The sequence below is a fragment of the Globicephala melas genome, chromosome 17 (genome assembly GCF_963455315.2).
Source record: "Globicephala melas chromosome 17, mGloMel1.2, whole genome shotgun sequence".
Taxonomy (NCBI): Eukaryota; Metazoa; Chordata; class Mammalia; order Artiodactyla; family Delphinidae; genus Globicephala; species Globicephala melas.
The window spans coordinates 29,739,294-29,755,687 of NC_083330.1; the positions used below are offsets into that span (position 1 = coordinate 29,739,294).

General features: G+C 31.6%; 1 protein-coding gene across 1 annotated transcript in view; it reads left to right on the top strand.

Annotated features, from left to right (window-relative positions):
• Positions 1 to 16,394, top strand: part of CNBD1 (cyclic nucleotide binding domain containing 1) — a 388,156-nt gene that overhangs the window by 316,447 nt on the left and 55,315 nt on the right. Inside the window, 2 exon segments of the mRNA XM_030839273.1 lie at positions 13,334 to 13,471; positions 14,699 to 14,831. Coding sequence (XP_030695133.1) covers positions 13,334 to 13,471; positions 14,699 to 14,831 — 271 coding nt within the window.

A 16,394-nucleotide genomic window follows, 5' to 3' on the forward strand; every position in this document is an offset into this window, starting at 1 on the left:
CAATCAATGTGACACACCACATTAACAAAGGGAAGGACAAAAATGACATGATGTAGAAAAAGTATTTGACAAAATTCAACATCCATTCATGATCAAAGTCGGTATAGAAGGAGCATATCTCAACATAATTAAAACTGTTTATGACAAACCCGCAGCCAACATCGTATTCAACAGTGAAGAGCTGAAAGACTTTCTTCTAAATCAGGAGCAAAACAGGGATGTCCGTTATCACCACTTCTATTTAACGTAGTATTAGAAGTCTTAGCCACAACAGTCAGATAAGAGAAACAACTAAAAGGCATCCAAAACGGAAGGGAAGAAGTAAAACTGTCACCATTTGCAGATGCCTTGGTACTGTATATAGAAAACCCTAAAGTCTCCACCAAAACACTATTAGAACTAATAAATGAACTCAGTAAAGTTGTAGGATACAAGATTCATATAGGGAAATCTGTTATTTTCTATACACTAATAATGAACTATCAGAAACACCAAACAAGGAAACAATCCCAATTAAAATTTCATCAAAAAGAATAAAATATATGGGAATAAACATTTTATCACAATTTTTATATAATTACTATACAGTTGACCCTTGAACAATGCGGGTCTTAGGGGCACTGACCCCCGTGCAGTCGAAAATCCGCGTATAACTTCTGATTCCCCTAAAACCTAAGTACTAATAGACTACTGTTGACTGGAAACCTTACTAATATTATAAGCAGCCAACTAACACATATTTTGTATGTTATATATATTATATACTGTATTCTTTTAATAACGTAAGCCAGAGAGAATAAAATATTATTAGGAAAATCATAAGAAAGCAAAAATACGTTTCCCTACTCTACTCTATCTATACCATAAGTTTAAATCATCTTACAAGATGTATCATCTGTCAATACCTACATCACTGTAGATTTTATATACATTATTAATACTAAACCTCAAAAATAAAAATATAATGTGAAAAAGACATTCATATTTATTTACAGGTACAAAAATTCATGCATTGATAATGAAGAAGCAGCAATATGGTTGCTTTAGGGTGGCCTAGTTAATCTATACAATTGCTTCACAGTAGCCTAACCTATACATTAATGAATGAATTACTATAAATTTTTTATGGCATACAGTATAAAATTCATATTAATGATAGAGGATTGGAAACATTGTTACATTTTTTATAAAATGACTTGCCTGTGATATAGGCTGATGTATCAGTTTCTCCAATTACGAGAGAAGCATATTGTATGGTAATGTAATTCTTTGAAAACAAAGTTATAAAACAGTAAAAAAAAAAAACCCTAACACATTATTAATTTTATATTAAATACCACTCATCTTATACCTATGTAAGGATAGACAAGTGTCTACATATATTTTATTCATTTATGACATACCTAATTTTATCTTAATTATTTGATATTTCTAGGTTATGTGGTTTGTGAGTTTTTCAAATTGTCACAAATCTCCCCCAAATTTTCCAATATATTTACTGAAACAAATCTACATTTATATGGACCCATGAAGTTCAAATCTGTGTTGTTCAAGGGTCAACAGTACCTTGAAAAGTTTAAAAAATAGGCTATACAGTTATAAAAGTAGAGAGTATACTTAAGAAACATATTTCTTTAATGGTGAATATGAAAAGCCCAAAATGCAATTCAAAGTACTTATTTTTACTATAAGCAAAAATATAGATGTTAAATCATTTTCATTTTCAGATTAAGCTGACAGAGTTATTTCACTTCAAATCTAACCTTATTCAACTGAATCTCCTTTGTCAGAACACACTAAACTCAGAATAAATGGATATTTGAACAATTGAATTCAGCGTTATGTGGAGGAAGTGTCCTATTTTTAATATAAAATCAGGAAGCAGTGTTTCTGGCTTATTAAAAAAAATAGTCTACTATACAAAGCTATCAAAATATATCATATTTTATATAAAATTCAAATCATATCAAAGCAATTAATTTAAAAATTGATAAACCATACAACACATGAATGATATTAACTCATTAAGGCACTCTAGATTTTATACCTGCAATAGCTACTGGACATGTGATGAGAATTTATGTATGAATACCTATAAAATATTTATTTTAACATATGCTCTATTAGTTTTTTTCTGAACTTTACATGCTACTTTTCAGAAGTTTATGACTATTTAAAGTAGAAGTTAACATTTTCTTTAATTGACATTGAATTTCATGGTAGAATACAGAAATATTTTTAGTTCTTAGTGCTTACTCAAATTATTATGACTATGCCACTCATTTTTTTGCAGTGTAATATCTCAGTATAGAAAAGCAATTTTTACTAAATAATGTGTTGAAATGATTATTTCTAGTGGTTGAATGGTGCACTCTTATGTATCAGATAGATTAAGTTCTATCTTGTAATAAGAAAATTAAAAAATCTGAAAAAATAGAGGTATAAAATTTTTCTCATTTATAACTAGTCAGCAGTATTAATTATGCATCAAAAGTGTTTAGAAAATTACAAAGTATATTTATTTGTCCAAATGTTATTTTTTAATTAATTGGTTTACTTTTTGAAAAATACTTCTGATTGAAATGAACGCAGTATTTCCAAATTAGGTTTGTGAAATTGCAGAATCATACTGGGTGAATCCTGCGGAATTCAGTTTAGTCAACTAGGACCTTCTGAGGACATAGAAAAAAAAAGTCATATCTGCTAAGCATAAAGTCAGAAGTCCAAATCTAACAACACAGAAAAATGAGGCTGTTGTTCTTGTCAGTGCTGAAGATATTGTATGAGTTGGTCTCTTAGAAACATAAAAAAATTAATGTACAAGGAAATAACTGGGATCCACTTGAGATACAGTTTATGGTTATCAGCTGAGCTGTGCCCATGTGCTTAAGGAATGCAGTCTGGGCTGTTCAGGAGAACATTATGAGTGGTGTGACATTATGAGTGGTGTGACACATATAAGGAACACATTTCCTATGAGTTCTCCAGGCACTTGCTTTTTTTGCTGATCTACTCCCTTTCTGCACTCCTAGATGTATCTGTTATGAACTAGAAAATGTGTAACTAAGACTTTGAAAAGAAATTTAACTCAAAGAGAGGAGTGAACAGGACACACACACATATATGAAATATAACCTGCAAAGTACAATAGACACTAAGTACTCACTCTCATTAGTGTCTGATGTGTATGAATAGATGAATAGTTCAGGCATTGGAGATTCTCTGTTATTAATAAATACATCACTATTCATTGACTTACTTATCAACTACCATATATGGATATATAGATATATTGCTTGGATGTTACTAATTCCTTTCTTCTTTTAAAAAGCTATCACCTGATATCTCTCTCTCTTGTTTTATTTGGGGAAAAGAAAGTCAAAATCAGGATCAAGCTCTTCTTAATACTTTTACTATTACAGATTCTAATTTTTATGTGCCAGTTTCTGGATTTTCTTGCCAGAATCTCCACTCTTCCTCTGTCTTCTAAAAAGTTTTGGATATCATTGTCCAATTGATTATTCTGAGTGATTTTGTCACTCCCTTCATAGAGGGATGATAAGGACCAAAAAAAAAAAAAAAAAAAAATCCAGACAATAGAAAGTGAAGTAGATTTTGCTTTTTAAAAAAACTCAGTCATTTTAGTCTGCTGAACCTCTGTCTGCTTTTGACCATGAAGAGTAGATTGCATCAAACAAATCTCCTTGCTGAGAACAATTACAAAATCTGGATAAAACCAACCAAGCAAACAACTGTTTTGAAGGTATTTGAGAGCAACCAAATGAACCAGGATTTGAAGGGCCATGATTCAAGCAAGAAGAGAAATACTTTATTTTGATCCAGACATTTCCTGTTGCTTATCCTTTGAGTCATCTGGCAATTTGTAAGCATAATAAGGATGAACAACTAAGAAGAAAATAGTGAATCAGGACTTTCAGGAGTCTTAGAGTACCAAAGTGACAAAATTTTGAGTTCAGTTTATTTAGGCAGTCAAGACATAAGGGGCCAATGTTGCTGATATTCAGGAAGATCAGTTTGAAGGCCAAAGAGCAGGAAAATTCTCCCTTGTTTGGGGGTGGGCCAGTCTTTTGATCTACTCAGGTCTTCAATTGAATAGATGCGTCCACTACATTAAGGAAGGCAATCTGCTTTACTCAGTCTACTAATTTAAATGAACATCTCATCTAAAAACACCCTTATAGAAACATCCAAAATAATACTTGATCAAATATCTGGGCACTCCATGACCCAATCAAGTTGACACATAAAATTAACCATCACAGAACCCAAGTAAAATTATGCAGCTACAACTCTAACAAGAAGAATTGTCATCAGTCTCATAACATTTGACAGATAGAAATTAAGAGTTATGTATCTGCAAAGAAAAAGAGGTTCTCATAAACATATTAGTCTATCAGTAGAAAACCAGAACTAAAATCAGCCTCAAAATACCTCAATTCTTTATGGGATTATGTTAATCTGCTCTATACTAATTGACTGTGAGCACAAAAGTAAAGCATCTAAGAGAAAGATGATATCACCTAGAGCCATGACAGTTTTTTGTACTTAATGTCCAGCATTTAATAAACAATTGCCAAGAATATCCATATATAGGACAAAATACCAAAAAATCAATAGAAAAAAGCAATAAAACTAACACACAGGTGATACAGCTATGGAAGTTAAAGTTAAAGTTCCCTGGTGGCGCAGTGGTTGAGAGTCCACCTGCTGATGCAGGGGACACGGTTTCGTGCCCCGGTCGGGGAAGATACCACATGCTGCGGAGCGGCTGGGCCCATGAGCCATGGCCGCTGAGCCTGCGCATCCGGAGCCTGTGCTCCGCAGTGGGAGAGGCCACAACAGTGAGAGGCCTGCATACCGCAAAAAAAAAAAAAAAAGCAGCTGATTGTATTCTGAAGAAAATAGATGAGGGGAGAATTTCATTACAAAACTGAATTGTAATAAAAAAACAAATTGTAACTTTGAAACTTAACAATATAATAACAAAATAATAACTCAATAGACGTGTTTATCAGCAGATTAGATAAAACAGGAGAGTTACTGAATTGGAAAATAGATTAGTAGAAAATATTACAGGTAAATATGAAGATGAAAAAAGATAACTGATACAGAAAAGAGCATAAGATATATATGAGGTGATGAAAAATTCTGACAAGTTTGTAATAAAAAGTTTAAGAAAAAGAAGCATAAGAATGGGACAGAAACAATATTTGGCATTGCCTGAAGTAGTACTGGTTGAATTTTTTTCCCAACTGTGGAAGGACATCAAGCAACAGATTCAAGTTTCTGTATGAATTACAAACTAGGTAATCACACCTAGAAACATTAGAAAGTAATGAAAACCAGTCCAAGAAAATCTTAAAATTGAAATAGATGGAAAAGACACAATATGTTCAAAAGTAAATTTTAATGCTCTCTAAATAAATAATTATGTCAGAAAACATGGAATGATAATACTTTAAGTATTGTGATAAAAATAGCTGTCAATCTAGATTTCTATAACCAGATAAAATATCTTTAAATAAAGGCAGAATAAAGATGTGTTCAGACAAATAATAAAGAGATATTGCCGGGAGACCTGTGCAAAAAGGAATCCCAAGGCAAAGAACTTCAGGCAGAAAAAAAATATTATTCCAAATAAACTACAAGAATGTAGAAGGGATTGAAGAACAAAGAAACCTGGTGAATATGTGGTTGATTTAAATGTTCCTTGACTGTATAAAACAGTGTTACCTGTGAAGGTCTACATGTATATAGAAATAAAATATATCAAAAGTGCTAAAACCAAAAAAGAGGATAGGGTAAATGGAGTTACAGATTTTTTGAGTCTTTGCCTTTCTGGAAAGTGAAAAAAATTAATAATTTAGAGTATACTCTAGTAAGACAAGGATGCATTTTATTACTACTATAGTAATTGCCAAAAGAATAAAAAAGTACTCTAAGCTAAAAAATGACATAATAAAGTAATAGAGAAATTTTGATTAATTTAAAATGAAGCAATGAATGAGAGAAAATGACATAAAAGTAGATAGCAAAATAGAAAACAAATATTAAGATGTCATATTTAAACACAAATATATCAATAATTACATCATATATAAATAGACTAAATACTTCAATTAATAAACAAAGATTGTCAGCTTAGGTAAAATAAAACCGTGTATGCTGACTCACCTCATTATAAATATACAGGAATTTTCAAAGAAAAATAATGGAAGATAATAAATAAGATCTCACTAACCAAAAGAAGGCTGGGGTAGCTATACTAATAGTAGGTAAAGTTGATTTTATTGCAAGGGCATCATTTAAGATAGAGGAATATTTCATGATGAGTGTGAAGTTTATGTGCCCTAAAGTTATGACCTCAAAATATATAAAGTGAAAATTGATGGGGCACAAAGAAGAAATAAACAAATTCACAACTATAGTGGGAGTTTTTTTTTAATAGAATCTGATAAAGAATTAGACAAAAAAATACATCAGCAAAGATATAGAAATTCTGAACAACACAACAAACTTGATCTAATAGACTTGTATTCAACAATACAAACAACAATTGCAGAATGCACATTCCTTTTAAGTGGTCATGGTACATTTTTAAAAATTGATTTAGTGCTAAGTCACAGGTTGAGTCTCAACAAATTTCAAATGATTGATTCAAATGATTTAAATTTGAAATCTCCTATAACCACAGTGAAATTAAGTAAGGAAGGCATCAGATAAATTTTTACCAAGTTCAAGATTTACCTATAGAGCAATTAATTTTTTACAACTGGACTTTTTAAAATTAAGGACATTTGATTAGAATACTACTGGTCTTAAAATGGCAGCACATGATGATTATGCAATTCAGGCTCATTTGCTGCTGAAAATCTCCCTATATTAAGGGGAAGGAAACAAATTTCTTTATCCTCACAGTTTTAAGATAGTAGTATAATAGTATCATTAATTTTTAGAGTGCCCTTACTTAGGAAAGCATTGCATGTTATATAAAAAAAACAATAGAGTACATACTTTATTATAAATCAGAGGGGTGTCTGTGATGAGCCAGGTGACTTTGTGAAAAAGATGAGATTTAAACTGGACCTTGAAGCTGGGTAGTATTGACAAGCAGTCAGTGTGCTAGATATTTCAGACAAGTGTTTCATGTGAACAATTGAAGAGGTGGAAGTACCCTGAGGGTGTTTGAAAGAACCGTTCTGTTTTATAGGAAAGAAAAAGAACTTCTACTTCTCTTATTCATTATGATGTCTAGAATCTTTTTGCTAAAATGTGTGAGGGGACATAAAAGGACATCTTGTTTAGCCAAATTTAAAGAGGAATTTATTGACTATATCTAAAAATCGACTTGGTTTGTAGATTTCACTTAGAGACTGCAATACTATTAATATAACCTCAAATGATCAATTCTTTTCATATAATAGGAAACATCTTGTTTGACTCAGCATACAACTTTGGAACAAATGTACCCAGAGAATTCCTACAGAATCACGCAGTCCAATCTCTCAGCCAGTGAGATGAGGTTCCAAGCAAATTATCCTCACCTTATGTTTGTGCCTGCTTCTACCTTCTAAATATCACAATACAACCCAAATATGGCCAAAATCCTCTGAAAGATTATAAAATGCAACATCTTTGTATCCCTCTCTTATTGTATAACATTGGTTATAAGAAAGTAGTTCCTACATAAGCCTTTTAAAATCATAGGGGAAAAGTAATATTTTTCTATCTAGAGCAGTTCTTTTTAACCTTCTTTGGGGACACAGACAACTTTGAAAATCTAATGAAAGCGATAGAAACTCAAGAAAAATGGAAATTTACAAATAATCACATACGGTGTCATAATATATTAGGAGTTTAAGAGTCTTTAAAAGTCGATCCTTAGACCTCAGCCTTGAACCCCTGATCTATAGAGGCTTTGTATTTTCTCTGTCTGCTTCTTCAGCCCCTTAGAAAAAAGAAAATGTTTTATAGCATTAAGAACAAAACCCTTCCTTGGCTTAAAAATAGCAGCTGTAATTTTAGTCAGTGATCTTGTTTAATGTGTCTGGAAGCTAGGAGCAATGGAAAAATGATACAAGAACAAAAATTATACTTATAAAAGTTTTCTGTTTTTCAGAAGAGTTTATTTTTGTAAAATGCAGTTTTGCACAAAACTCAACATGATGTTTTTATTCAAAAGAAATTGTAATCGGTTTACCAACTCATAATATTCAGAGACAAGTTGTTTGGGTTATGCATTTTTAGAGAAGTTAATTCTTAAATCATGGGAATATATTATTTCCCAATAAAGTTATCTATCAATTTATTTTTCAGTAAAATAACATGAGAGTTTAGAAGTGAGAGAAACTGTTTCCTTTTGTGCAACTCTACTAACTATCCCCACCAAAATAGGATTATCAACATAACCTTGATAAATGTTTTCAAAAAAATTAAGATTGAGTTGTAGGTCATTAAAATAACTTCATAATGTTGTCTAATTTTAAATTATATTTATTGAAAAATTTAGAAAATGAAGAGAGGTACACAATAATAAGGGGCATTATCTGCAATTCCATCACCTAGAGATAACAGCTATAAACATTTGATGTATATAATTTAAGATATATTATGTATCAATATAAAGATATTAAAAGAGATAACACAGGCATGAAAAATAACACAGAATTTTTTTAATTGAAATATACTTGTTATATAATATTGTGTAGTTTCAGGTGTACAGCAAAGTGATTCAACATATACATATATATATATCTATTTTTAAAATTCTTTTTCATTGTAGTTTATTACAAGATAGGGAATGTAGTTCCCTGTGCTATAAGTAGATCCTTGTTGTTTATCTATTTTATATATGGTAGTGTGTATCTTTTAATCCATATTCCCAATTTATCCCTATGCACCCCCCTTCCCCTTTTGGTAACCATATGTGTGATTTCTATGTCTGTTAGTCTTTGTGAATAAGTTCACTTGCACATTTTTTTAGATTCCACATACGTCTCTGATTTATTTCACTTAGTATGATAATCTTGGCATTTGTATTCTTTTTTATGACTGAGTAATATTCCATTGTATATATACACCACAACTTCTTTATCCACTTATCTGTCGATGGACTCTTAGGTTGTTTCCATGTCTTGGCTACTGTAAATAGTTCCTCTATGAATGTTGGGGTACATGTATCTTTTCAAATGAAAGCTTTTGTCTTTTCTGGATATACGTCCAGGAGTGGGATTGCTGGATTATATAACAACTCTATTTTTTAGTCTTATGAGGAAATTCCATACTGTTCTCTATAGTGACTGTACCAGTTTAGATTCCAGCAGTGTAGGAGGTGTAGAACCCTCCTACCAGCAGTGTAGGAGGGTTCCTTTTCCTCCACACCTTCTCCAGCATTTATTACTTGTAGACTTTTTAATAATGACCATTCTGACTGGTGTGAGGTGATACTTCATTGTAGTTCTGATTTGCATGTCTTTAATAATTAGCTATGTTGAGCATCTTTACACGTGCCTCTTGGCCATCTGTATGTCTTCTTTTGAGAAATGTCTATTTAGGTCTTCTGCCCATTCTTTAATTGGGTTGTTTGTTTTTTCATTGTTAAGTTGTATGAGCTGTTTGTATATTCTGAAAATTAAGCCCTTTTCGGTCACATCATTTGCAAATATTTTCTCTCATTCTGAGGGTTGTCTTTTTGTTTTGTTTAAGGTTTCCTTTGATGTGCAAAGACTCATGTTTGATTAGGTCCCATTTATTTATTTTTGCTTTTATTTCTATTGTCTTAGGAGACAGAGAATGTTGTTTTGAACCTGCATTTTAAATGTCTTCAAAAATGTCTAAAATTTAATCCATACTCCCTATTATCATTGAAAAACATACAAGGAAGTTTGAAGAAAAATTTAATAAATCCTTTGTCATTTTCACTCCATCTCTCCTCTGAATAGCCTTTTACACTTGTATATGTTTCCCTGAACTGACATCAGGATATAAACAATTGTATACACTTACACAAATTACTGTTTCTGTAAATGTTCACTTTATAAAAATAGATTTTTAACATAAATTTTCACCTATTACTTTTTTTTTCATTATAAGGAATCTTAGGTTAAGATGTATAGATGTTACAAATCATTAACAGTATGTTAAAACTTAGAGTTGTTTGAATATATGTATAATTTACTAACAAATATATATATATATATACATACATACATAGACACACACGCTACATACATATGCACAAACACACACACACATATTGATTTAAGTAGGTGACCACTAAGGAATATTCCAGTCAGGGGTTGCCAAAAAGTACTGCCTTAACATCTTTAAATGTATCCTTAAAAAAGTATTTATTTATTTAAGGTAGATTCCTAGGGAATGGTTTACTGGATAAAGTATTTTAAGCATTCTTTGTTTATTTTATTATTTATTTCCCATTTTTGAAGCTTTTTACAGTTTTTAGAGTTATGTATTAAAGTATCTCCCCAGTCTCATAGGTTAGAGTAATTTAATATTTTCATTCTGATGGATGAAAATATGTGGGTACCATGTACATCTCTGTTTTCTAGTGAGGTTGAGCATGTTTCTTTTGTGTGCGATTCATTTGGCTGTTCTCTTCTGGAAATTTTACAAATATTTTTGTCATCTTTATAATCATTTGTTTTTGTTGTTGTTTTTATTTCTTAAGTCAAATTATTGCTGTTTATTAGACACTTTAGGTACATAAAAATTTTTATCATTTCTTTATTTTTATATCATTGTATTTATTTTCTTTTTTCCATTTAAAATGTTCTAATTCCTATATTAAATTTGTAATTTGAACTAAGAAAAATTGTATAAATCTTTTTTTCTTTCCTAATTCCAGAGCATAGACATTTTAATTCTATCTTCCTGCTCCTTTCTTTGGAGTTTCTGTTGTAAAATTATTTTAACTTTCTCTCATTTTAAAGGCATTCTATATTAGTCATTTAAAATTTATTATATATCAGTAAATGTTATTTACATTTACCAATTTTTATCAACTTCTTTGCATCCATTTTCTTTGGATTCAATGCTTTTCCAGCTAAAATTCATCTTTTAGTAATTTATTTCACATGCTGCCTAAAATTATCATCTTGTTGTTTTACTCTCACTCTATATTACTGCTATTTTAAGTAAATACACAATTCTAGTTCTTCGAATGTTCTTTTTTCTAGCATTTTGAAGGTGACCATATTATAGAACAGAATGGAAATGTTATAAATGTTAATTTTAAAATTAATTCAACTAAAATAAGTGGGTATGTAAAGAGCAAGGAAGTTGAATACTTTCCTAACATTGCTGGGTTGTCTGATGATATTGGTTAATGAATGAAGAAAGAAAGTCTTAAGAATGTTATTCAAAATCATGGAGGACTTATGCTTTCATAATAATTTATTAGGTAACTCAGACTAAGTCTTATACTTTAAAAAAATTAGAAAATCTGGAAAAATATATAGAAAACATCTGCTTGAAATTATTGATAACTAATACGATGATGAAGGGGGATTTGGAGGAGAAAGTTTAAGGAAGTATAACAAATTTTGATTAGTGATATAAAATACAAATATGTATCTAAATTTTGTGTCCTCCTTCATTTTCAGGACTCAACTCTTCTGTCATTTCTGGAAGTTTGCAGCTATTGTCACTTATGTATCACCTCACTCTCATATTTTTTAGCTTTCTTCTGGAAATTCTAGTAGATATAGGCTGAATGGTCTTCATTTATCTTCTATATCTTTTAAAATCTCCCACTTATTTCCATTCCTTCTATATTTTTCATAGTTTATTCTGGAAGTTTTTCTCATATTTTGTCCATGTCCTGAATTCTTTCTTTAGTTTTAATTTACTAATTAATACATTCATTGTGTTTTTCTTTCAATAACTTTAATTTTTACTTATAGAAATTTAATTTTGTTCTTTCACAAAATGCCTCTTTTTGCCTCCATAATGTTGTGCTCTGGTTTTATGGTCTTAATATATTAAACGTGTACTGCTTCCTTTAAGTTCTTCATTTTTTTTTCTGATTCTTTTTTTGTTGACTTTCCTCATAAGGGTTTGTCCACTTATGTGGCTTGGAATTTTCTATAGTGATTTTGTTATTATCAGGAATTGCATTCCGTGGGAGTTCCTTGTCTTCTGAATTCATACATAGAGTTTAAAATTGAACCTTCCTGGATCCTAGGGTTTTTTCAGTTGTGTGCCAGGCTTTACATTAGCTTTGGGTCCTGTACTATGTGTGAATGTATACTCTGCACCCACACAGTTCCATAGCTAGATTAATGGTTAGAGTTTTTGTTGTTTCCATTTAATATATGGGACAATCCTTCAAGGTCCTAGGCTTTAAGCAAAAGTGTTCAACTCCAATTCCTCACCTGTATAGTCCTGAGTTTCCTATTCCAATATGGTTGACAACCCCAGAACTCAATCTCTTAGGACTTCTTCCTAGTTTGATATCACTGTGGACCACTTTGGTTTCAGCAGTAATTGTTTCAAGTCCTCCTTTATTTCCAAACTTGCAGATTCAATCTCAGCTATTCATTCAACTAAAAAGAAAAATATTCAGCCTTTCTATGGATATGAAGTGGAAGATGGAAGTTTTCCCATATCATCATTAGATAGCCCTATTGACCTGATGTTTTTCTCTGAGAAGCTTCCCTTGTTTTTCTAGATGTCCTTCAATTTTCCCAGGCAAACATGAATACAAATCCTCTTTGTAACTGTACACATTCTCACTACAGCCTAATAACTTACAATATGTATTCTAGTGGTAACATTTTTGCCATGCTTAATATTTATTCTTAGCATAGTAAATTAGGAGACCATACATGAATGCATATATATATATATCAGTGATTTATACCTGCCTAACACTGTATTCATTTCCATTATTACTTACCAACATATGAGTATAATAAAATAAACAGAAGAACATGGATATAAGTACACTATTTTCCTCATTCTTACAACAAATATTTATTGAATGGCTACTATGTACCAAGCACAATTTCAGGAACTTAAAATGAATCAGTGAATAAAACAGAAGATCTATTCTTATAACATATTTGTTTCATGCTAATGAAAAAAAAAATTTCTTGCTTTGGGAAAGTGATATTGGACAAAAGAAGTATGACATCCATGCAAGTATGTTTAGATCCCCTTCTTTCAAAGAGCAGGAGCGTGATCTACCATTTACCCTTTTGCTGGCTCTCCTAGATTGATCCTTTCACTATCATTGGTATTTTTATGTTGATGAATGATAATGAAGTTTAAGTAGCTTTTGGTGTTTTTACAGCTTGGACAATGGAGTACCTTTGGAACCCTGGAAGTTACAGCTCAGACTGAATCATAAACAAAGGCATTCTCAGTGGTGGCAGAAGAAGATTGTGAAATCCTTATAATCCCTGCAAAGAATTATGCAAAGTTAAAATCGGTATGACCGTATCTAATCTATGTATTAACACAATATGGGTATAAATTAACACTAAGTTTTGCCTCTCTAGGCAGAAGATGTCCATATCTCTTTTATATTTTAATTTGTCTTGAACTGGAGACCATAAAAATATGATATATTCGATGAATATCACTTAAGTCTCCGATGAGTAGTTGAAGTGGAAAGGTCTCTATGGATATAATTTGTTATATGTTTGAGTGAATTTGGTTTTCCATGAATTTAAAATTCATCTGTTCATTCACTCATTCACTCTTTCATTCATTCAACAACTGTATGTTTTGGGTGTCAACAGCATGTCATGTATGAGGGATACCAGAATGATCAGAGATCTCTAAACCTCTACAGTCTACCTTAGGAAGAACAAATACTTGAGCATTATCTGAACACTATTTCATATGTATAACATACATCGAGACCGAGAGCTGCATGAGTAGGTGATCACAACTTAATTCTGAGCCCCTAATTCTGCTGCATTAGGATAACTTATTTTCTTCAATTTTAACAATTTATTCTCTTTTAGTCAAATCCCCAAATTCCCCTCTCTTCTATTTCTTCTCCCCTGGATGGAAGAAGAAGTTTGTATAAATGATGGATTGGGAGCCCACCATGGTCATACTCTGTCAGCTCCTCTTGATAGGGTTTAACAATGGTGCAGGTGCTGCAGAGCACTGGCATCAGCCACAGTGAGGTGCTCATGCTGGAGGGAGATGAGGAGACATCCATCTTCCTGATTTAGGTCTTTAATAGTTGGGATTTCTTTAGATAGAGTGGTCTCAGTGTTGGTGATACAGAAGACTTTCCTAGGATTCAACTTCCTTCCAAATCTCTGGTTTCAGAGTGTCTGGCTTAAAAAAAAAAGTTTCATACGTTTGTTTTTATTTTCAAAATGTCAGTATCATTTATTTGGTATTATCAAATACAACTTTTGAGTGTAGTCTTGACTATGATAGGTTTTTTTTAATGCTAAAACATTTATAGGAGGTTAAAAATACTTTGAAAGGGGAAAATATTTTAGTAGCAGATCTGAAGATTAAAATTTCAGTATGGTTATGTGGTCATGCTCCTATAAAATTCAAATACATTTTATACTAAGTTACATCCATATAACCTTTATTTTTCTTTTACTGCCATTTATCTATCTTCTATATTTTTACCTCTTTTTTAAAAAATTATGTAACATAAAATTTGATAATGACTTTTTTTCAGGAAAAAACAAAACTGAAAAATAAAAATAAGGTGAAATTAATCTGTAAGTGTCCATATTATATGCAGTGGCCTACTTTATCCATATATGAGCTAGTTACACTCACTTAATGGAAAAAATTTCCTCCAGGTCATGGTGAGTTTAAAGTAATTTTGGATTATTTCTTTTATATTACATTACATTATTGGAATTTGCAATTTTTCATAGATTTAATATTTTATGTAATATTTCTTCACATGTGTTTCTCTAATATATTAAATGTTACCTTTCAATTGGACATTTAGATTGTTGCTTTTTAAATTAAAAATCATTCTATATTGACTTGAAGAGTGATCTCAGAAGTAGACTTACTTCCACATCCTCCTATTTCTCCCCACAGTCCCTACCCTTCTTGCCACACCCTAACAGTCAATGTAAAGACCAAACTATAAAGGATAAATGTTGTGAGAAGTTACAGTCATTTATTTTTTCTTTTTTCCTGGTAGAGCACCTACTTTAGCTGCATGTTTGCTTATCTGTACACATTATCAGGGGAAAATATCATTATAGAGAATAGATAAGACTGAGATAAGGAGTAGCAGCAGTGAAGCTGCCTACATTTCCAATATTCAGCTTGACAATGACGCATGCATTTCCTGGGTTATGCATATACAAAATGTGTAGGTGGCGTTGAGTCATTTTGTACAATATTTCCATTTATGAGAAACATACTAAATAAGAGATGCCAACTGTTATTTACTGATGTTTGTGTCCCACAAAATTCATATGTTGAAGCTTTATTCACTAAGATTATGTTATTTGGATGTGGGACATTTGGCAGGCAATTAAGTCATGAGAGTGGAGCGCTCGTGAATGACATTAATGCCCTTAAAAGAAGAGATGAGAGAGAAAGAGTTGATCTCACTTTCTTGGCTATGTGAAGATACTGCAAGAAAGCAGCTATCTGCAAACAAGAAAGAGGGCTCTCATCAGACATTGAATCTATTCGCACCTTGATCTTGGACTTCCCAGCCTTCAAAATTGTGAGGAATGGTCGTTGTTTAAGCCAACCCAGCTGATGCTATTTGTTATAGTAGCCAAAACTAAGACACCAACATAAGAGGAGCTACAGTAGGTGTGTCAGAATCTTCAGTCAGGAATCACTAGAGTGCCCTACCTCAAACCTGCAGATCCATAATTGCAGTGGGAGATGTGGTGCCAGGAGGAGGAGAACATTTCTGAATTAAGTTTGAAATTAAAGTTCTAAGAAGAATGAGTCTAAGTTATAAATTCCAAAATGTGACTATTCTAACAATAAAAATATGGTGAAGAAATTACAGAATCTGGCTAAGCTATCCTTTGAGGGAGCCGCTATATAATAGAAAAGTGAGGTTAATACAGCACCATACAGAAGATTCATTTATTGGAAAAAATGAATACCTATGCTTCAAAAGCTGAGACTCCCTAATAAACCTGTTCAATTTAGTGAGACTATGCACCCTTTCCTGAATTTGTTCCAAATTTCTTTCCTGTGCTTGTTTTTATATTTTATTTATCATTTTTTGAAATACAGTGTTTAGCCCATATTTAGACAAATATATATTTTCTTCTTGCTTATAAAAATTGAATGTCATGTTGTAGTTTTGTTCATGAAACATTTTTCCTAATGCTGTATTCATTTTTGGCCAAAAGTACACTTAGAAGACAAGAAGTAAACTG